The sequence below is a fragment of the Tripterygium wilfordii genome, chromosome 5 (assembly GCF_013401445.1).
Source record: "Tripterygium wilfordii isolate XIE 37 chromosome 5, ASM1340144v1, whole genome shotgun sequence".
Lineage (NCBI taxonomy): Eukaryota > Viridiplantae > Streptophyta > Magnoliopsida > Celastrales > Celastraceae > Tripterygium > Tripterygium wilfordii.
In genome coordinates, this window is record NC_052236.1 from 9,755,179 (window position 1) to 9,778,890 (window position 23,712).

A 23,712-nucleotide genomic window follows, 5' to 3' on the forward strand; every position below is an offset into this window, starting at 1 on the left:
GACCTATAAAGTACCATTTATGCAAGATGTACTGCAATCCTATTTTTCATCCTATGTTTGATTGTAAAGCCCAGCCAACTCTACTTGTCAGCTGGCTAGTGTTATTTATGTCCAAACCCCGCTGATCAAGAATCCCCTTGAACATGATATGTTCATTCTGGTTAAGTTGGGATCAGAGGCAGTCTCACATTGCCTCAACGGTTTCTATCCTCTGTTTCAAAGTTGTTACCATAACCCTTCATGGCTCAGTTCAGAAGGGTTGACCTGGTTTGCCTAATGATACGTTCTTTGGACACATCAAGTGCTAAGCTTGAAATTCACCAGCCGAGTAGGATCAGAGAATTTGTTTTGACTTGGAATTTAATTGGACTTTACTAAGTCTTGGTTTACAACCATTATTGTAGAGTGTAGACACTTTGAGGCATCCGGTACCTCTCTATCAATGTTTCTTGGTGCATATCGCCATACTGCCTTTTCACTGCATAGCTGTATTTGGCTTAGTCCCTTATCCTTATAATCCTTCCCCACAAAGCGGCCATTGTCATGCCATTGCCCAGGGTTCTGAGACAGCATGTTCACTATGACTTCAAGTTGCTCCGATGGCTCTCGCAAGGAACGGTTACGTTGGACGGAAGAGCTCCATGATCGGTTTGAAGAGGCAGTTAACAGACTTGGCGGCCCTGAGAGTAAGCCTAAATTCTGAATATTTATGTATGAAAATTACGACTGATTAAAATTTCCTTGTTCTGGTTTTATCATATTAGAATGATGAACCTTTTTACGGCTTCTGTTCTTTTTTGCGTGCATTCTCTTGGCAGTGGCAACACCAAAGGGCATATGGAAGGCTATGGCCATTCCTGGACTAACCATCTACCATGTTAAAAGCCACTTACAGGTAGGTACCTCTTATTTATCTCCATCTCTATCATTTGATAATTGGATTCTTCTATAGGCAGTTACCAACACACAGAACTTCAAAGTTTAAATCAACAAAAAGCATTGAAAGTCGGTTTGGATCATGGAAGTTGTTTGAACAACTGGACAATTATATTACATCATCTGATTACATTTTTACTTTTTCGGATGTTTAGCGTCATGTTATCCATCTGGTTTGTGTAGTGTTTTAATATTTGTTCTAAAATAGAAACATACTTGTTTATAGTTTATGATTTTTTTTTTCTATTTCAGAAATATAGGATCATGAAATTGATCCCAGAATCAGGCCCTAGTAAGTTTAGAGGACATTCATTTCAGTATTTCCTCTCTGCCTACAATTACAAGCATGAAAATTAAATATTTCTCTGTGACCAGGAAGCAAGTTTGAGAGGAGACATATTTCAGAATTATTTCCAAATTTCGGCGCAACGTGGTAAGTTATAGCATCTCCTACAATGACTTTAGTACTCTTCACAGCCATTATAAGAATATAAACGTTGTGAAACTCTGCAGTTTCACTGAACAAAAAGAAGCTTTACTATTGCAAATGGAAGTACAGAGGCGATTGAATGACCATACTGAGGTAGCCAACTTTGTCATATGATTCTGCATTCAAAAGCGGAGTATATGTTTATTAAACTTCAATTATTCTTACCTATTTTTTTGGCCTTTTCGCTTGGATCAGTATCTGCCATTATTGACGTATTTTTATGCTTCCAACACTGAAGGTTCAAAGAAGCTTGAAGCTTAAACTTGAAGCCCAAGAGCGTTTTTTCGACAGAGTTGCAGAGGAGCATCGGAACCGGGCATCTATTGCAAAATCCATCAAGCCTCTCTCTCCAGCATCACTTCCTGCCCTCTGCGAGTATTCAGATTCCAATGGAAAGGAATTCGAATGTGATTCAGAGATTGTTAAAAATGAAATACGACATGAAAGAAGAATTTCAGGCTCTTTACAAGGATGAGGATCGGAAACCATGTTTTCCCTCAAAGCTCAAGGCTTGACCATAATCAAAAGGAGGCAAAAGTTTCATATGCTGCTCATGATCATATCAGCTTTCCATGGAACATTGCATCCTTCCCTTCTCCTTTTGTGCCTAGCTTTTTCTAAATTTTGCAACAAAGAATGTGGGTGTGATTATGCATAATAAAAACAATTCCATATTGTAAGAGATTTCTTTTGGATTATTTTGATGTCCATTTGTGTTTAAAATTCTAGCCTACTCACATCAATGATATTGTCCCTTTTGGATTTATCGGTTTTCATAGATACATTAGACTTGCACGACTTTGTTCTTATTGGTCGTCTCACTTAATGGTACTTAAGCTCAAGAAAAAGCATCATTAAATGGTAGGAACTTGGGTTTTCTTATAAATCCACATCGCTTTGAGTTATCCAAGTGATGTGAGATGTTTATTAGTCATAACAATGTGTGATTTTTTTGGCTCAACTATGTAGCAGGCACTGTTATCTAATATATTCTGTCTGGACAGGCCTCAGGAGCTGTCCAGACAGCCTTGGTTCTGTGTCAATCAGAGGAGCTGAAGTTCTGTAGGCTTACACCAAACCACGTAAATCTCGTTTCTTTTATGTTACTGTTTGTTATTCTTTGCATTAGTTAGCTTGGTTGTTTGTTTCTCAATCGATTTGGTGCTTAACTTGGGTTGGTGATTTTGCACAATAATTTGTACATATAAAACCTTTTTTTATCTCCCTAAAATCAATTTAATATCTAAATGAAAGTTGTGAGGTTAATTGAACTTTTTTTTTTTTTTGAAACTACAACCCAAACAGGATAAGACAACACTACACACTTGACACCCATGAGTATTTCATCACAAGCAAAAAGTCAAATGGTAGAAGGAACTTATCAACTGCAAAGGAGGCTGTGGTAGACACGGTGTCAACACACATCACACACACACTCGGCACACGGATCTTTCATTTTTTTGAAACTACAACCCAAACAGGATAAGAAAATTTCATTTTGGTCACTGAAATATGGAACGTTTCAAAATAACAAAGATAATAAACAAAGAATCCTAACGTGAACCGAACTGCTCAGAGATGGTAAGTGAGAGTCTGGGCCAGATAGATGATCAAAATTGGAATGATGAGACTGTCTCGGGCCCAGATAAGGAGGCTATCCAGTAGCCAGTAGGAGCCTTGGAAAGAAAAGCCCAATGAAGGTTAGAAAAAAGGCTCATTACAGGAGACGGGCTGCCAAAGCAAACAGAATGGGCCATCCCAGATGAGGCCCACGAAAAGGAGGCTCGTTGCGTTTGTCCGTACAATAGTCTTTGTCCGCATCAAGCACCAAGCTCCAAATCTTGGTTTCCAACGACAATTACAGACATTTTGGGGCATCAACCAATACCATCTGATTAACTCTGACATGGTTTCAAGTCGTTCCGATGGCTCTGGCAATAACTCTTTTTTTTATTTTTATAATGTCAAACTTATCCAACTGCGTGGTAAACTCCTGGCTACATGGAAGATCCCACAGGGTTGTAACTCCCATGAACCAGTTGAGACATGAGCCGAGACCCAATGCAGAAAGATAAAGCATGCTGACTTTCACACACGTTGAGCTGAGCAAATGTCTATCTCACAAATTACGACAATGAAAACATTCATGTGACTTGAATTCACGACCTCCCATTTGCGTTAAGAGTTACCACGATCTCATTGATTGTCTCAACCAATAACCCATTGTTTAGACAATGACTCGTTGTTACGCTAAGTGAGTGAAAGTTGACAGTATTAATCATAAAATCATAAAGACAATCAACACATATACAGTAGTTGAATTGGTGAAAAAAGCATCAACACGTGAATATATCATTCAATTTGATTCTTGAAGCAACCCAAGCAAACCATTACAACCTCACATGGTCATGGAGGAAAAAAAAAGCATGTTTGGGTTCCCCCACAAGAATCACTTTGTCTTATAATTAATTTCCTGAATTGACATAGGCAATTTCTTCGAAGGGCAATGGCTGAAGAAGAAAATTCTTTTAACTTTTTTTCCTGCTAAAACAGAACATGAAGAATCATCATTAGAAGATGAAGAATCCCAAATGGTCTTATTTAGATAGCCAAGCTAGCTAGCTAGCTAGCTTATACCATGGAAAACTATGTAGAGGACATGAGTGATTCAACTTGTTTCTTGCCAGAAGGACCTTTAATCCTAATGTAAAGTCTGTATTGATCATAAGTCATCGGCTGATATAGCGCCGGCCGGTCTTCTGTTACAAGATCCTTGATAGGTTCGATTAGGATATCGCTCTTGGGATTGTAGAAGAAAGCCAGAGAGACACGCTCTTTACTTGAATTAACAATAACCCGATGTTCCACACTCTTGAAGATTGCGTTGCTTAGCACCTAAAACAAACACAAAAGAAAGGTAATGCGTCATAGAAATGTTAATCATGCAATCATGAAGACACCAATCTTGCCACAATCTCCTCCACGGCCACTTAATGATATGGTTGACATTCCATCATCATCTCCACAATCTTCTCAACTAACCCAAGATTAGTGCTTTGTATTAGTATGTAATCTTAGCCATTAGTGCTAATAGAGTAATAGTTCACACGTAGGTCAATCACACATCTGTATCTATATATATAGTATACAAATTTGTCGATGGTTCTCACCCTGCCCCTCCAAAACAAATTACCTCCACTTATACAACAACCACCACTAATGCAACCTCATCATCCACTAATACTGCAACCTCGTCAGATGTTTTAACTTAGGAACCCAAAGTTGAAAATTGTTTTAATATGTACACTCGAACATGATTTTTAAAATTCGGGCACTGATGTGGCATAAAAAATCAATATAAAGAACTCGTCCGAATAGTGAGAAATATGTCCGTTTGTGTATATTGGAATAGTTTTCAACTTTGGGTTCCCAATTAGAATGTGTGAACATTGAGTGATTGAGCTGAAAATTGATAACTCTTTCAGTCATCAAAATCCGCGTTACCCTAGGTCAGGTGGGTCCGGAACAAGTGGCATGCTTCACGTAATTAAGCAAGAAAATGATAATTAATAGATCGATCAAAATATGGAGATTATGACGGAAGTTATACCTGAATTTGGTCTCCAATGTTGACAATGAAGGCATTAGGAACAGGCTTAACAGTAACCCAAGAACCATCGGCTCGACGGACTTGGAGACCGGCGACGTTTTCGTCCGGCAAGAGAAGTGTGATGCCACCAGGGTCAGAGTGAGAAGAGAGACCAAGTGTAAGGTCTGGTTGTGGACACTTTGGGTAGAAATTAGCCCTCATAGTTGCCCCAATATTTTCACCTCCAAAAGCATTTTGAAGTTGATCCTCTCCCAGTCCAAGGTTTAAGGATAGTATCTTCATTAGTCTCCCACATAGTTTAACCACCTCATTGCCGTATTCAGCTACCAAATCCCTGCGTACAAACGTTTCAGTTACTCTCTCATCAATTTTAAAAGATAGATTCGACACAAAAATGGTTTAGAAATTATGCAGGGATAGGGTCTACGTACATCTGTCTAGAAGGCCTATGTTAATTAACTCACAATAAACATTGTGAGTGATAAGTTGATTAAAGCCTCAAATCAAATTTGGCATCATAAGGAGACTTTCCTAGAAACTTCAAAAGCCTTTGGTACTCATATATATTGACCATTTGTGACATTGTTTTTGAAAACGACAAACATCCTATCAATTGGGTATTCTAGTTATACTACTGAGTTGTATGCATATGATTCAAGTGAATTCGTGGGGCTTCATATCTCTCACATGATGTACATGAAATCTTGTGCATATAACTGGATAACTGGGATCAAGGTCGTTCCTAGCTATTTTGGTGTCCAAAGCGGTATCATAAAGTGGTGTCCTATTGAAAAAAGAAAACTTCCTACAAAGTGAGATGATACTCGTGTCGTGTGCGTGAGTGTTGAGGCTTGAGAGAAAGAAAAGGCAGGAAAGAACTGGTTAGGTTTTTTTTGACTGATTTTTGGGTTACGTTGCTGGACTAATGAGTGTTAGGTGTAAAAAAAAAATAAAAAATGTGGTGCACAAGACCACCCTAGTGCACAAAGCCCTAGCTAATGAGTAAGGGTATGTCCTAACTGGGATATCAGTTACGGGAGTCCCTATCATAACTGCATTTCTTTATACTTAATGTCAGGATGTATTGTCAATAGGGTTTTTTCGTGGTCAAACTATCAGACAATGAGCTACTTATTTCTTTAACAAAACGTGCCTAATTGATTAGATCATGCGTACCTACAAGAAGTCGGCAGCGTAGGCCACTTGTTCGGGTTTCTAAGATGAAGAGGCAAGTAATTAAGAAAGAAATAGTCGCTCCAGTCAAGAATGGCGCCCTTCTCCACACCCAATCGACTCCCATACCCTTCGTACGTGCTAGGGTTGTTAGCAAGCTCTTGCTTCATCTCGAGCGGCAAATTGAAAAACCCACGCCAAACCTCTCGCATGCGACTCATCAACTCATGACTCACTCCATGATTCACCACCTGAAAGAATCCCCAGTTGCGGCACGCGTCGGATACGCGTATCAGTGTCTCGTCTCTCAGTACCTTATTGTTGGAGTACACGTGTTGGAGATCAATGACAGGAATGTTGTTGTTGTTGAGGTTGAGGTTGTTGTCGTTGTGGTTGATGAGTATTGGTCTGTCGTTGGCAGGCTTGATGTAGCGTTCAGGAATTGCAGTGATGCCACCCTCCGCCAAGGACTGGACTCGAACCACTGGTTCAGGCCAACCACTCTGTAGACAAGTCATGATCGAATGTGTGTGTTTGAATGTGTTTGTTCTGGTCCTGTGCTTCGGTATATATAAGGATTGACAGGAGTTTATTTCGGCGCCATGAAGGAATTGAGTAAATTTGGGGCACCTTTTATCGTACAATTACAACAAAGTGTACTTACACCCGTTAGCTGTTATAACCGCACTAGTATAAGTATAAAAAAACCGCGGTAATAGACTTTACTAGAGATGATAAAAAAATAATCTGAACACTATCTATAGGATACCCGATCCATTTAAAACTCGAAAATCGATCCTATAGAGTTTAGAAAAGGTTTTGGTTTTGAGTTTCAAACTCATCATGGTTTCTGATCAATTTTAGTTTTTTATGCCGGGTGTAGGATATCCAAACCACTTAATAAATGTATTTATTTTACACTAGTAGTAATATATTTTATGGGTTCGATTTGTGGGTTTGAAAAGGGTTATACGATCATTTATGAAAGAATTTTAAAATATTAAAAGTTAAATGGTAAACGAGTACATGATGATAAACAATTATGGAATGATTCCGGTTTTAGAAATTTAAATGGTTTTATAAACAGTTTTGGTATATGGTACCTTAAATGGAAACGATTTTGGTATTCTCTAATTAGAAGGTTACTCGACCCGTGTACGCTTTATATGCGGTTGCAAAACCAAGAGCTAAGCGAGCATCGGAAGACCTTTACTCGCAGTTTTTTGACCGCAGTTGTTGTGATTTCTTTACATGCAATTTTCAAAAGTGCGGGTGAAAATATTCCTAAACTGTAAAATAGGCATTTCTAACCACTATTATTGAATTTTTTTTTATTTTTGTTCATTCTTTGGCTTTATAAATATCATATCATATATTTATCCAACTATTATTTTTATAGATCTAAAAAAATGACTCAAAACCAAACAAAATATATTGAAATTAAACATTACGCCAACGAGATCTTCAATAAAATAGCTTACATATTTTATTTGTGAACAAAAATTCTACCTCAGAATGCCTTTTATTTCAATCCTAAACTAAATCCACATGGTTATCTGTACACTACTCAGCTCCATAGAAGCTATATATGTACATCACAAAAACAATTTAAACTACTGACCTGTGATCTAAGAACTTGAGGTTCTTGATGACTTCAAGGAGACTTTGGATCCACAATCCAAAATAGCTAAAAATCAGACCTTGACGGGTGCTCATCCACAATCCAAAATAGCTATGAACCATAGAAGCTATATCATGCATCACATGCTTGGTGGTTTATATCTAAGAAAATGTAATCTAAGATTAAAGAATGAAGATTGAAGCACTTATTTGATGATGGGTAAACCCCTTCGATTTCGGGGACTCCGTAATTCGTTTAAGATTGTAGACTACAATTTGAATCTAATGATTTGTAAGGGTGGCAAAAAATTGATTCATGGTAAGACAATAACACGTATTTACGAAATATTTACATGTCTGGACCCTAACCCGGATTGGATTTTGGACGTACTTAATTGATCAAACTTGAATTCGTTTAAATTTGAGAAGTAAATCGGACAATAATATATCCATAGAGAAGACAAATCTTCATTTCTAGTAGTAATACCACTAGACTGGACCCCTCTTGTCACCAAAGAATGTGCATGATTGCCAGAACAGATCAAAAGGATGTTGGAGGAATGTTGGAATTGCCTTACTATTTTATGTCCATTAACAAATCACCTAAGCTACACGCTTTCCATTTAAGCTAATGGAACAATCAAATAAAACCTTTTTTTAAGAAAATTAACCAAAACAAAAGAAGTAGATGGATTGGTTGGTCCTATATGGGTTTGGGATATTTCTGCGTGGCCTGGTTACCATTTCTGTCATTCAAATCAAATCATGCATGATTCCACCTAATGGTCTTAGCATATCAAACAGTGTAATTCTGTAACTATAAAGAGTTTTGAGTTTTTAAAAAAAAAAAACATTTGATTTTAATCAAGAGAGGTTTTGGCTAGCTTAGTGGTGAAGATTTAATTTTATAATAAAAGATTCAAATTTTCTACTTTAATCTTGCCCAAATTAAGAGCGAGGATGTATACTTTAATTTCTTCTTGGATTTTTATTTATTTATTTGTGGTATTTCAGAAGAAATTTACACTAAAAAAACTGCTACCAACCACGACAATTATTTTTGACACTTTTAAACAAGGGTCGGCTTGCATAATGTAACGGTACTTCATTATCTAACCGTCGTAAATTTTGTTAGCGATAATGACTCTACCATAGAATGCCGTGAATGCGTTATATTCGTGGCGCTTTCTTAGAAAGCGTCGTAAATAAAAATTAAAAAATTCTCGCCATAGAGTTCGTGTGTAGTACGTTGCGGCGCTTACTAACTGTTTTGCAGCGATTCCCAAAAGCGTCGTAAATTGAGGACTTATGCGATGTTTACGATAAAGCGCCACGACATCATTTGCGATACTTGTTCTCCTTTAACAAAGCGCGCGAACACCCTTTTGAGATGGATGCACATAATTTCATATGAATCATGTAGGACTCACAATTTTACATAAATCGTATGCTTCAATCTCAACATTTGTGATAACTGAGATTCTGGGACAATGACACTGAGATATATCCTTCACATCTTTCGTTTGAGAAAATGAATTGGCCTCGTGTGTAATACTTTTCCGATCAAAAGTGAAATGGTGGGGTGCATCATGTGCACAAGTTTTACAAGTAACTTCCACCTACACTTTGCAGTGCTATATCTTCTTAAGTGCTAGCTTTTAATTTGAGTATTGACCAGCTAGCTAATTAAAAGTTTTTTTTTAAGAAAAGAGTAAAGCTGGAACACATTGGACACTGACCAGATGTCGATTCATCACAATTCCTAAACCATAATGATTCCACAAGAAACAAGACAGCCGTCGAACTACAATGTCGCCATTAAAGAAAGTAATATATATCATCTCACATCAACTAAACCTAGCACCATACTTACACTTGTTTTTGAGAGATAAAAATTACCTAAAATTGGAAAGAAATTGACGATCATGGTGGGCATTAGCCAATCACCATCGCAATCATCATCGTCGATGCTTACTCAGAGAAAGCATTTTTCATCTAGTGCTAATTGCACTAAATAACAAAGAGTTTGGTAGGAAAACGTGTCTGTATGTATATTTTATTGCAGTGTTAACATATATAGATTATTTCAGTTCCTAATCATCAACAACGCGTTTTTTTTAAAAGAAAACATCTCATAGTAACTCTGCAGTTAAGCGTGTTTCTGAGCGAGCATTATTAGGTGGGTGACATCTTGAGATGGCAAAGTCTTACATGCGGACATTACGTATCCACGGGAAGCGGACAATATTGTTGATGTGTTTTGGGTTAAAAATTCTAATATGCAGAGCTGCCAAATCTTCAAGGCTTAACTACATGCTGATGCTGATATGTGCAGTTAGCCAATCAAATTCTGCAATTTGGACATATGTTTTCTAAGAATAATGGTGCGAGCACTTCGATTCTAATTCTTGAAGATAAGGATGGATAACACGACAATTATTCCCCATGCATGTTGGTGCGGTGTAGTGATTCATGATAATGTGATTGAAAATGATATGAACATAAGCTGCAGCGCCTAACAAGACAAGAGGCTCGTGCAGTTGCGGACACAGAATCTAGTATCAATACGGTCTTCTATGTGCACTCCGGTGTTGGCTACTTTTATTGATCCGTCGCTATACGTAGAGAATGATTAAAAGTGGATAAACGGATGAATACACGTTGAATATCAGGGTTAGAAGTAAGTCTTGGTAATCGAAGGTGTTGACACGCTTTAACTCGGTTATCAAATATTCAAACGTTTCAATTTGATAACTAAAAGTTCAAATTTATTCTAATTTAATAACTCGAGCAACTTGTTACATGACATAGATAAGTCAATGATTAAGTCATGTGGATTGACGAATTCTGACAATTGCGTGGAAAATAAAAAAAAATTTAAAAATATTACAGCATGCCCGCACCACCACCACTACAACAATATAAGCTTATTTACTAGCATTTTAAAAATCCATAATAAAGTGTCGACATTTATCAGAAACGACATTTAAGAAAGTGCCATAAAAACACGACTAAATAAAGGGTCGATAATTAGTAACAATGTGATGCAGGTGGTGGCAGAGATGTAGTGTGTCATGGGCTTTATAGTATGGATGATATTGATGATATGGCGTTGTCTTATACGGAGGAGTTTGAGCATACGAAGCGGCGTGGCAAGGGACCCTGGACGTGGTGTTTGACAAGAAGTGTTTTGCTTTTCTACTACTTAATTATTCTATTACTTAAATTACTTTCTTTCCTTTTGAAAGACTTGGCATTTATGTCTTTTGTGGGTGCCCTTAGGGTTCTGGCGCAGACTTACTTATAGTTTACTTGAGTCATTGAAGATTATTATTGAGTTTGATATATGAAATAACGGCCGCCTAAGCGCGTGAGCTGATTTACCTATAATTCTGACTTTGTTGCATAAGTTAGGATTATAGAAGAGTTGATTCCTTGTTGTGTGTTCGATTTTCTGCGTTCCATAATCTCACGCTGCATCAGTTGGTATCAGAGCCATGGTTCGGGGACGAGGCCGTGGAAGGAGAGCAGCGTTGGAAGAGATTTATGCACGCGATGAAACAGCACAAGAAGAACAACTAGATAATCGGGTAAGAAGAATAGAAGAACGATGGGACCTGCTGGATGAGCGACTGGATACGATTACCGAACAAATCGCTAATCTGTCTGTTGACCGTAGGCGAAGAAGAACTCAGGATTTGCATGTTGCCACTACCGATGAGGATGATAGTGATGCTGAGAGTATGGTGAACCCATTCGTTGGGAGAGAAGACAGAAATAGGCGGCGTGAACAACGTGATGGTAACCGGTGGGAAGCAGGATTCAAGTTAGATATTCCAGAGTTTCAGGGATGTCTACAGCCTGAAGAGTTGTTAGACTGGCTTGCTGTCGTGGAAGAAATTCTAGAATTTAAAGATGTGCCGGATCAACATCGGGTTCCTTTAGTTGCAGCCCGATTCCGAGGACGAGCTGCAGCATGGTGGCAGCAGTTAAAACAAAGCAGATTACGTCTAGGGAAACCCAAACTTGCGAGTTGGACAAAATTGGTTAAACACATGAGGAGTGCTTTCTTGCCATACAATTATGTGAGAACACTCTATCAACAATTACAGAATCTCAAACAAGGTCCACGGACTATCGATGACTACACTACTGAATTTTATAGGTTGGTTACATGGCTGGATTTGAATGAGTCTGAGGACATGTTGGTGTCACGATATATAGGAGGTATGCGGCAGCCATTTCAAGAATCCTTAAATTTCATAGACATTATGACGATTTCAGAGGCACATCAGAAGGCATTACACCTTGAAAGATCAATGAATAGACGCTCATGGAGCTTAGAGGGTGGAAACATGGGTCGACGTATGGGCGGACCATCAACAGCATCATCCCCGAGTTCAGGAGTGCAGCCTGTACAGCAACGGGGAAGTGCAAATACCCAACCAAACCGTGGATCAAGTTCTGGAGTACGTTGTTTCAAGTGTGGGGAGTCCGGGCATCGTATGGTGGACTGTCGAAAGGGTGAAAAATATGGCAAGGGATTGTTTGTGGAGACAGAAGAAGCACCAATAGGTGCGGGGGTAAACCTTGATCAAGCGCCTGTTTTTGATGAGGAGGAAGAATGTGATGAAGAACACATCCATGGAGATGATGGTCCCCTGTTAATGATGAGACGAATATTCCTGGCACCATGTGAAGAAACAGAGAGTGATTGGTTGAGAAATAACATCTTTAATTCAACGTGTACGATTGGAGGAAAAGTTTGCCAACTCATTATTGATTCCGGTAGTTTCGAGAATGTTGTTGCGGAGGAGGTTGTGAAGAAAATAGGGTTGGTTACAGAGAAGCACCCTACGCCATATAAACTATCTTGGTTAAAAAAAGGGGCTGCTGTCGGAGTTTCACGGCGTTGTTTAGTGCCTTTTTTCTATGGGTACGCGATATGTAGATGAGATTTGGTGTGACGTAGTGGATATGGATGCATGTCACCTTCTTCTGGGACGGCCCTGGCAGTTTGACCGAAGTGTAAAGCATGATGGTAAACAAAATACATACAGTTTCATCTTCAAGAATATCACGATAGTCTTGTTCCCCAAGAAGACATTGAAACCTTCATCTACGGTGGATTTAAATGCTACTTTATTAACCAGGTGTGACTTTGTTGATGAATTTAAAACTTCGGGAGTGTTGTTTGTGTTATTGGGTAAAGAGACAATGCATGGAAGTGGCATACCAGAGAGTGCACGTGAATTAGTGGCTGAATTTAAAGATGTCTTCCCCGAAGACCTTCCCAATGAACTGCCCCCTTTGAGGGATGTCCAGCATCAAATTGATTTAATACCGGGCTCCACATTGCCGAATCGTCCACATTATCGTATGAGCCCAAAAGAGCACGAAGAACTACGACGGCAAGTCGAAGCTTTATTAGAGAAGGGTCATATACGTGAAAGTCTTAGTGCCTGTGCGGTGCCCGCCTTGCTTACACCAAAGAAGGATGGAACTTGGCGAATGTGTGTTGATAGCAGGGCAATTAACAAAATTACCGTGAGGTACCGGTTTCCCATACCCCGGCTAGACGATTTGCTTGATCAATTGAGTGGGGCCACTATATTCACCAAGTTGGATCTAAAGAGTGGGTATCATCAGATTCGTGTCCGTCCAGGAGACGAATGGAAAACAGCATTTAAAACCAGAGAAGGCTTATACGAATGGCTCGTGATGCCTTTTGGACTATCTAACGCACCTAGTACATTCATGCGGGTAATGAATCAACTCTTTCGACCTTTTATTGGGCGATTTCTTGTGGTCTACTTCGATGATATTTTGATTTATAGTACTACCATGGACTCGCATTTAGACCATCTGAGGGAGGTACTCACTGTCCTACGGAGGGAAAAATTCTTTGCTGCATTGGGTAAGTGCTCCTTTATGTTGGACAGGAATTTTATTCTAGGGTATAAAGAACATTATCTATTCCATTTACAACAGATCCAAGTTGTACTGTGATCTCAGTGATTGCTTCGTGCAATTTATCTGGGTCATGAGTACTTGCTTGTCTGCCCCATGACATATATCGAACACCTTGTATGGCATACTTTGAAACCATAAGTTGCCTTTTGTAGTCTTGAACTTTGTCGGTTGCTTCTTTAAGTCTCCTTTTGGTTTCCCTCAAAGCTTCTTGTAGAGATTCGATGGTTTTCTGGGGATCATCCTCGTATACGTCTTCCCTTATAGGGGAGAGGTTGAATCTGGGATCACCTCCACCTTCTTCTTCTTTAGAAGTAGAACCTTCATCAGTTCTAGACCTTTTTACAGGTGGAGAGTTAGGAGTATCCATCCTTGAAGATTTCTTGAGAAAGATATTGGTTTATGATGATTCTTACTTTTGAATATTTATACGAATGGAATATGAAGAGATTGTTGGACCAAGACTTAGTGTCTAGTCAACATTGTGTTTTTGATGATTGTGTATGATTGTATACTAAAATGTGTGTGAGCATGCTTTACTTGAACATATCCTAAAATGCTAGAAAACATGCTTAAATGGTTATTTGGTTAATTGTTTAATATCTTAATTGTGCATATACAAATGAAGGCTTATGCATATCTCTATATGAATTTGGTATCTATATATTTTTGAGATAGTGCTGGAAATTAAGTTTTGAAAATAAATATACATGGACTAAGTTAGGGTATTAATCTTCTAATGATCATAATTTATCTTACTTAGGTCCAAATTACTTGAAACTTGAACCACATGCACATGAAGGTTTAATATATGTTCTAGGACTATAATCATGAGAAATTAAGTGCATCACATATATATTTGGTCATATGCTTAAATTCCGCCAAAACTAGGTTTTACCTAATTTTGTGCATATGTGTTCTTTGTGAACGTAGTGAACCAAATGAACTCCGATTTAAATGAAATTTCGTGTGCATCTTAGTTTCATCACTATGAACATATTTGATTTAGTAAAGTTCAAAAGAAAAGGTCATTTACACTGAGTTTGCAAAATGACTTTGAATTTACACTTAGAATTTATCGGTTTCACTATTAGTGATCAAATTGCTTGGTTGAGTGACCAAACGATTTCCGATTGTTATGAAATTTTATGTGGACATTCTAATATATATAAAATGATTTATCATGCAGTAATACGAATTTTCTGGGTTGTTTTTCTAATGTAATTAACCTATGCGCTCTATATGAAGCTCTTTGAGCTTACATGCAATTGGGGAGTTCTACCTCCTATTTCCTTGTAGGTTAATCATCATTGTGGTCTCATATGACTCAGAGTTCAGTATGCTCAGGTGAATTGAAGTCCGGTTTTCAAGTATGAGCTTGGATCTCTAGAAAACCAAGAAAAATCTATGTTCATCAACCTTCCACTAAGGCATTTTGATTGATGTTTGGAATTAGCCTTGGAGCTGTATAATATGGATATATTGGTGCTGCCAAATTCAGAGTTTGAAGTCAAGATTGGAGGGACATGTTTGGTCACTTGAAGGATCTCTTGTCTTCATCAAACAAGATCTTGCACATGCTTCCTTTATTGAGGTCAATGATCATATTTTTGTGAGAAGACAATTGATGAAGCTAAAGGACAAATGCAATGGTTGAAATTTGTAAGAGATGAGAAAGTATATTTTGCAACTAGACAAGACTTAGATTATGAAGATATTCTTGAAGACTACAAGCTCCAACGGTACACTAATCTATGGCTGAGATTGAATTGTTTTGAATTATGAATGGATCAGATTACAACAAGACTTGAAGGGTTAAGATGACCATTTAAAAGGTGAATCCAATGGTTGTGCATAAGACCATATTCTTGCTTGCAATTTTTGACTTAAAAGAAGATCTTACTTGATTTTTGGAGTCAAAGATTGTTGCAAGTTGCTACACATTTTGTAGGAAATCATTGGAGATACCAAGGCCAAGATTTGGTGTAAGTTTGATCAAATGGTCAAAGATGACAAAATTGTTGGAGATACCAAGGTCAAGATTTGGTGCAAGTTTGATCAAATTGTCAAAGATGGCTGCAAGTGCACATGACAACTCAAATCTTGGAAAGCTAGACTTGGAAAATAATGCAAGTGCAACGGCTACATATTGTAAGGTCAAGATTTAATGATCTATTCATTCAATGGCCAAGATTTGCACATGTAATTGAAGGTCGAGATTTGAAGATAGAAAAAGATCCAATGGTGGAAATCACAAGAGCTTGGTAAATTATAAAGAGGGGTTCTTCCTCATTCCAACTTGGAGAAGCCAAAAATTACATTGAAGAAATTCTTGTTCTCAAAGCTTCCAAGCTAGTTTGTGCCATTGAATCCAAGCTTCTACCCAAGCCACTCTAAAGGCTTCCTCACTATTTTGCTTTTGCAAAGAGGGAGTGCTTCTCATTTGGCTTCTTATTTTCAGATTCGAAAATCCTCATTATTCTTCATTTTCTATCCAACCCGTGAGGTGATATTGTGATTCTTGAGTGTTCCTCAACCCCATTTGCTTAGTGCAAACCTTGAGTGAACCATTTATACCGAACACTTGTAAAAGTCCCTTCATTGGGCAAAAAACCTTGTTGAGGTTGAGTTTAAGGGAGTGCTTGAAACCCTTGGTTGTAAAGTTTGAAGATTATCTTGAAATCTTCAGTTTTAAGGGTGACCTAAAAACCCTTGTGAGTTTTGTGGAGCTCTTGAGAAAACCACATCCTTAGTGGAGGTTGAAAAATCCTAGGTTGGTGAACCTAGGTAGTAGATGTAGGAGAAGAGTCTCCGAACTACTATAAATTGCTGTGTAGACTTTCTTGATTCCATTGCTTGCTTGTTGATTGATTAAGTGTTTTGATTGCAGAATTTTCTGAACCACTAGTCTGTCCGTGCACTGTTCACATAGCTAAACTTTGAATTTTAATCTGAATTTTTGATATAGTATTCATTAGGGTGTTGTGATACTGCATACCAAATTTCATTGAATTCTGACTTGATTTGCTAGGTGAAATTTGAGTTGTAAAATCTGTGCACAGTGTGTTGTTTAAAAAATCTGTTTTTGCAATTCCTTGATTATTTGATAATTGATCATTCACCATATTGTATCACATCTTGCATTCAAATGAATATTGATTAGGATAATCATTAAAGTTCAAATTTGTGTGCTAATTGTTAATTGACATTGATTTCATCTTAAATTATAAAAAGAGATTCCTATCGGAATTTGGGGACACAATTCACCCCCCCTCTTGTGTTAAGTACGATCCGTCAATTAATAGATAGTGTTCTTTATACCCTAGAATAAAATTCCTGTCCAACACTTTATGACAGAATCCGTGTTATTCTTGGGCTATGTGGTTTCCAAGCAGGGCTTAGCTGTTGATGAGTCCAAGGTAGAAGCGGTGCGTAATTGGCCGACCCCAACAACAGTGCAGGAGGTGCGTAGTTTTCACGGGTTAGTTTCCTTTTATCGGCGTTTCATTCGTAATTTTAGCTCTATCACTGCACCTATTACGGATTGTCTAAAACATGGCAAATTATTGTGGACGGAAGAAGCAGCCACTGCTTTTGAAGTGATAAAGACTATGTTAACAACTGCACCGATCTTACTACTACCTGATTTTGAGATTCCTTTTGAACTTCACGTTGATGCATCGGGCGTCGGTATTGGTGCGGTACTGAGCCAACAGGGTAGACCCGTAGCCTATTTCAGTGAGAAGTTGAGTGGTCCTAAACTGAATTACAGCACTTATGACTTGGAATTTTATGCACTAGTTCGGGCTTTGAAACATTGGAGTTCCTATCTTGCTTACAATGAGTTCATTCTGTTCTCAGACCATGAAGCATTGAAGCATCTTCAGAACCAAGACAAATTATCCTCCCGACATGCCCGTTGGGCAGCTTTTACTCAACAGTTCACCTTCTCTATTAAACATAAGTCCGGTAGTGTGAATAAAGTTGCGGACGCCCTCAGTCGCAGGACCTCTTTATTAACAACTTTGCGGATGCATGTCTTGGGTTTTGATACACTTAAAGATCTATTGTCCACTGATTCATATTTTAGTCCAATATTGAGCGGTTTACATGCTGGAACTCCTTGTGCCTTTACATTGCATGACGGTTTCTTATTCAAAGGGAACCAACTTTGTGTGCCTGATAGTAGCCTACGGCTGAAGATTATTCAAGAACTTCACAATGAAGGTCATGTCGGGCGTGACAAGACACTGAAACTGGTTGCAGAAAAATATTTTTGGCCGTCACTACGCAAAGAGGTGACCAGTTTCGTAGAGTGTTGTCGTATCTGTCAAATCTCTAAGGGAAGCGCCACTAATGCAGGCCTTTATATGCCCCTCCCTATTCCCGAAGGACCATGGTCTAGCATCAGTATGGATTTTGTCTTGGGTCTTCCTCGCACGCAACGGGGTCACGATTCTATTTTCGTGGTAGTTGACCGCTTCTCTAAGATGGCACACTTTATTGCTTGTAAGAAGACTTCTGATGCCGTTCATGTGGCTCAATTGTTTTTCCGGGAAGTTTATCGTTGCCATGGCTTACCACTCTCTATTGTGTCTGACCGTGATACGCGGTTCCTCAGTTATTTTTGGCGATGCTTATGGCGTTTATCAAACACTAAACTGGATTTTAGTAGTGCTTACCACCCTCAAACTGACGGACAAACGGAGGTTGTCAATCGTTCTTTGGGTTCTCTTTTGCGTTGCTTGGTGGGTGAACATCTTAAATTGTGGGATCAGCGGCTTTATCAAGCAGAGTTTGCCTATAATCGGTCCGTCAATCGTAGCACGGGCTTTAGCCCTTTTCAGATAATTTATGGCTATAATCCGCGTGCCCCAGTGGACCTCATTCCTATTCCCGATATGTCTCGTCCTAGTGTGAAGGCAGAGGATTTGATGGCCCAGGTTCGCCATATTCATGATACTACTGTACAACATTTGCGGGACTCTACTTCCAGGTATAAAACCGCAGCTGATAAGAAGAGGCGTGCTGTAGAATTTGCCGTGGGGGACCTTGTTTGGGCTGTCTTGACCAAAGACAGGTTCTCTCCGGGTGAGTACAACAAGCTGGTGGCTCGTAAAATTGGTCCGGTGGAGGTGCTCGCCAAGATTAATTCCAATGCTTATCGTTTGAAGCTGCCACCATCCCTCAAAACTCATGATGTCTTTAATGTTCGCCATTTAGTTCCGTATTCTGGTGCTGTCTCTGCTGGTTCCATGCCTCTATCGTCGAGGTCGACTCTTTCCCAACCCAGTGGGGATGATGCAGGTGGTGGCAGAGATGTAGTGTGTCATGGGCTTTATAGTATGGATGATATTGATGATATGGCGTTGTCTTATACGGAGGAGTTTGAGCATACGAAGCGGCGTGGCAAGTGACCCTGGACGTGGTGTTTGACAAGAAGTGTTTTGCTTTTCTACTACTTAATTATTCTATTACTTAAATTACTTTCTTTCCTTTTGAAAGACTTGGCATTTATGTCTTTTGTGGGTGCCCTTAGGGTTCTGGCGCAGACTTACTTATAGTTTACTTGAGTCATTGAAGATTATTATTGAGTTTGATATATGAAATAACGGCCGCCTAAGCGCGTGAGCTGATTTACCTATAATTCTGACTTTGTTGCATAAGTTAGGATTATAGAAGAGTTGATTCCTTGTTGTGTGTTCGATTTTCTGCGTTCCATAATCTCACGCTGCATCACAATGATTATTGAAATTGTCAGTACGAGATCCATAAATAACTGCACCTTGTTAGATGCATGGTTTGAGGAGCTTGACGGATATTATTTGTTTGAGATTGAGAAATTGAGGAATGAGCTACAATTGACAAAACGAATATCATTGAAATTTTGACTGAATTGGGTTTTGAATTTGGAGAAAGTAGATGATTATTTGTATAATAAATTTAAGTAAAATGATTAGGATTACAATGTTTAACTCAATTTATTTATATTGAGGAAAAAATATGTGTGTAAAAAATTAACATATTTTAAGATAATTATATATAAGTATAATTTGATAAATTTAAATCTTTTAAGAATGTGTGTACAACGAATCTAAGTATATGTGGAAATAATGTCACACTTTGAATATTAAGTGTGTGTTTGGTGTAACAGCGACTTCGTTGCACCAAACTACCTTCAGACGTCAACGGATCCGCTGGCAAAAAGAAGTTGTTGTAGGGAGCTTCTTAATAATATGCTTGAAAGAACACTGAATTACGTTATCAGATGTACCATATTTTTTATTTTTTTATTTTTTTTTGAATACAGGGGATGAGGAGGTTTGAACTCGAAATATCTATGAGATATCACACAAATGAGTGTCATATGAGTTACTCGTGATACTCTGACGTATCATATTATTACGAAGCTGACACTAATACTATCATTTGCTTGAACTTCGTCCATTGAATCTGCAGACTGTTAGAGATTTTTCAAAATTATTTTGATTTTTGTTTTGAAAAGACATGACTTTTTAACATACACTTTCATTTTAAAAGACATGTCTTTATTTGGTTTGGAGGCAACTCTTCATATTGTAAAGATATGTTATTTTATGGTGTATTAAAAGAAGAGTCACCATTGTAAAGACATGATCATTCGATGTAAGGACATGATCATTCATTGTAAAGACATGTCCTATGTGAAGAGTTACCACAAACTCTATAAATAGAGTTATTCTCCAACCATTTGAGAATCCAATTTTTCATTCAACTTTCTTCCATTTTCTCTTCATAAAGTTTTCTATTGTTTTTCTATTGCTGCAGAAATAGAAAGACAAGTATTTTTCTTTCTCTTGATTATTCTCAAAGTACTCTGACCTTCTATTGCCATTGCACCAAGAAGAAGGTGGTCCATAGACCAAGCTTCATTGTATCCTGGATGCAGATTTGCTGTAACCTAGTGCAACCATTTGGTGGGGGGCAAATACTGTCTTAAGGAAAGCGACTACGCGCCTTGAAGCACCAGTTTTGTACAAGTTTTGTTGCAATCACCACCAATCCTACCATATTTCTCCAACAATACATCATGCGAGGCACTTAAATCAGATTCAATGGACAACAAGGCTCAGCTGATCTCTTGATCCTGTTCAACAGGACTGGAAACCCACCCACGAGTCCACGACCAACATTGTAAAGGTAGAACACGTGAGCCCGATTCAGTAACCTGGGCCGAGAGTCCACATTATTATGCTTTGTGGGCCGACCACAATTAACAAAATCCTTCTAAACTCTAGTTAGTGGCCCAAAATGCTTCTGTCCTTCACAGTAAAGAACTGAAGATGGCAGCCTTGAGTCCCGATTCACTTACGTGGGCCAAGAGCCCACTTTAATATCTGTAATGGGCCAATCACTGTTATTACAATGATTCTAGTTGTTAGCCCATAACGCTCGTGTCCTTGGCAGCCGCAAACTAGGAGTTTCACAATGATTTGGGGTAGGCACAGTGTTGAGAAACACTAGACCCATTCGGTGCATCAAATTTTCAAAAACTCCCAAAAAATCATAAATGTGTAGCATTTTTCATGAACATTCTAAATTTGAAGGTATATTTTTTGTTGTAAACAAAAATTAAATTTATGCCGATCGAACATAAACATTTTTAGTTCATAAACATTCTAAAATTGTCATATATTTTTCATGTTAATTTGATTTTTATTTCGAAGAAAAAAATATGCTGTTAAATTCATCATGCTAAATACTGCAAATTTATTATTTTTTTAAATTTTTTGATGCAATAAAATGATGCATCGGATGGGTTGAGGGTTTTTCAACACTGGATCCGTTTCATAATCGCCAGTTACAAATTCTCCGAAAATATTAATACTTTGTGGATTAATTAAAGAACTTCAATTATTATTTTTTTCAGAGAAATTTTATGGATGTAGGAAATAAAATAGTGGGTCAATCACGGAATTACATCGTTCGGCCTAGTTTCATGAGAAATTATTGATCTCCATACATCACGTCATATGTTGATTTGGTGCATCATAACTAATGAAACAATGTCAATTCACAAACAGTTGGTACATTTTTAAATTTTGAATTATAACCCACATGTCTCCATTCTTAATTAAGCTTATATTGTCCCCAACTCTTAATGAATTAGCACCATCTTATTGATTATGATACGACAAGACCATTGAATAAGTATTCTTCGTTTCATAACTTAAAGTTTGGGGGAGAAATATTCGATCGAGTACACGGTCAATGGACCTCCTACAACCCCCCTATATATATATACATATCAAGATATTAAAAGCCTAGTCAAGCAAGGCTTCTTCCCTCTTTTTCCCAGAATATTTAAGTATCCCACATGTCATTCTAAAGTTGACATGACTACTTTTGTAAGTAAGACAATACGCCCTTAGATTTTCACATTTTGAAGGTCGGTCTCCATAGTTTATATACTTTAATTTAGGGTATTGATTAGCAATTTTGTTCTTTTAGACACTTGATTAATATTATGTACGCGTTGAAGCAACTGATGAATGGATCAAATTGCTTGGGCAAGGGACCACGGGGGGTTATGCAGGTGTGAACCATAAGGGAACTGGGTCCCTTCCTTAAAAAAATTTACTATCTCTGCATGCAAGCCACGTGGACAAAAGTGGTATGCGTACACACGTGGGAGTGTAGGACAAAGACGGACAGAATAACGCGGAGGAGATTAATTAAAAGATTAAAAAGTACTGATCATAGAAAGCCAAAAAAAAAGGGACGGCGCACAGGCTCCCATAAAGATCATCACGACATCTTGTCACCCTTTAGATCCACAAATCCATGCAAAAAAAATATGTATCAGCAAATTCGTTGTACATAACACCCTCCACGTACAGTCTTGAAACCTTGAAAGACCTCGTTAATAGCGACCATAAATAGTGTCATTTTGGTGAGGTGAATAAAATGTATTAAAAGATGTATTTTATTGAAGTAGTTGAGTCTTTTATGGATTTAATTAGACTAATAAAATGTATTCATACAATGATATAAATTTATTGATATGATTTTTGGTGTAAGAGCAATAATAATGGTGTAAATTTATTGGGGCCAACAAAATATATTGGAGAATGTGTTTTGCAGATGTGAATGAGTATTTTGTTGAAGTGACTGAGCTAACAAAATACATTGATACAATAGTATAAATTTGTTGACTTGTTTTTTGGTGTAATAGAGGTGAGATCAAGTATTGATTTTTTGTGTAATTGTGATTGTGATATAAGTGGGTCCATGTGCTGGAGCCAACATGGAGGTCACCCATGTTCCCTTCCTCCATGTTGTTCCCAACGAATTTGGGACAACAAATTATCATCATTGGAGGTCTTTTCCTCCCATGCCATATTAAAAGAGACAATAAAAGGCATTCCTTCCCCCTTAAAATGGAGTCATTGTGGTTGCTCAATAAAGGTGTGGCATAGTATTGATTTTTGGTGTAATTGTGAGCGTAGTACAAGTGGGTCCCATATGTTAGAGCCAACATGGAGGTCATCCATGTTCCCTTCCATCATATTGTTCTCAACAAAATTGGGACAACATAATACATTATTGCAACCCTTTTTTATTCATGCCCCATTAAAATGAACATCAAATGGCATTCATTGACCATTAAAAATCACTCATTGAGGTTACTTCACGTGATTCAAATGAATTCGTGGAAGTCATAGATCCCACATAATGCACACAAAATTATATGCATACAATTCAACATCTGTGATAACTGGAATTTTAACTGTTGAGATCTCTATCATTACTATAAATTAAAGGCACTCGACAGAAGTTAAATATTTTTTAAAATAAATAATAATAGCGTGTACAGCAAGATTTTGAAAACCGGTAGTAGAGAATATAGACCCCTTGGACTATACAAAGTTTA

At 38.0% G+C, this 23,712-nt stretch overlaps 2 protein-coding genes across 2 annotated transcripts; one reads left to right on the forward strand and one right to left on the reverse strand.

Annotated features, from left to right (window-relative positions):
* The first annotated feature begins 96 nt into the window (after positions 1 to 96).
* On the forward strand, positions 97 to 2,154 carry LOC119998923 (myb family transcription factor PHL7-like). Its single transcript, XM_038846397.1, has 6 exons — positions 97 to 686; positions 819 to 895; positions 1,189 to 1,228; positions 1,312 to 1,369; positions 1,450 to 1,519; positions 1,665 to 2,154. Exons 1-6 carry the CDS (start codon positions 572 to 574, stop codon positions 1,899 to 1,901), a joined length of 597 nt encoding a protein of 198 aa, XP_038702325.1. The 5' UTR covers positions 97 to 571; the 3' UTR covers positions 1,902 to 2,154.
* Positions 2,155 to 3,747: 1,593 nt separating this feature from the next.
* On the reverse strand, positions 3,748 to 7,015 carry LOC119998921 (probable 2-oxoglutarate-dependent dioxygenase At5g05600). The gene is made up of 3 exons (XM_038846395.1): positions 6,213 to 7,015; positions 5,037 to 5,370; positions 3,748 to 4,321 (listed from the first exon to the last, which is right to left on the reverse strand). Exons 1-3 carry the CDS (start codon positions 6,725 to 6,727, stop codon positions 4,073 to 4,075), a joined length of 1,098 nt encoding a protein of 365 aa, XP_038702323.1. The 5' UTR covers positions 6,728 to 7,015; the 3' UTR covers positions 3,748 to 4,072.
* Positions 7,016 to 23,712: the final 16,697 nt, after the last annotated feature.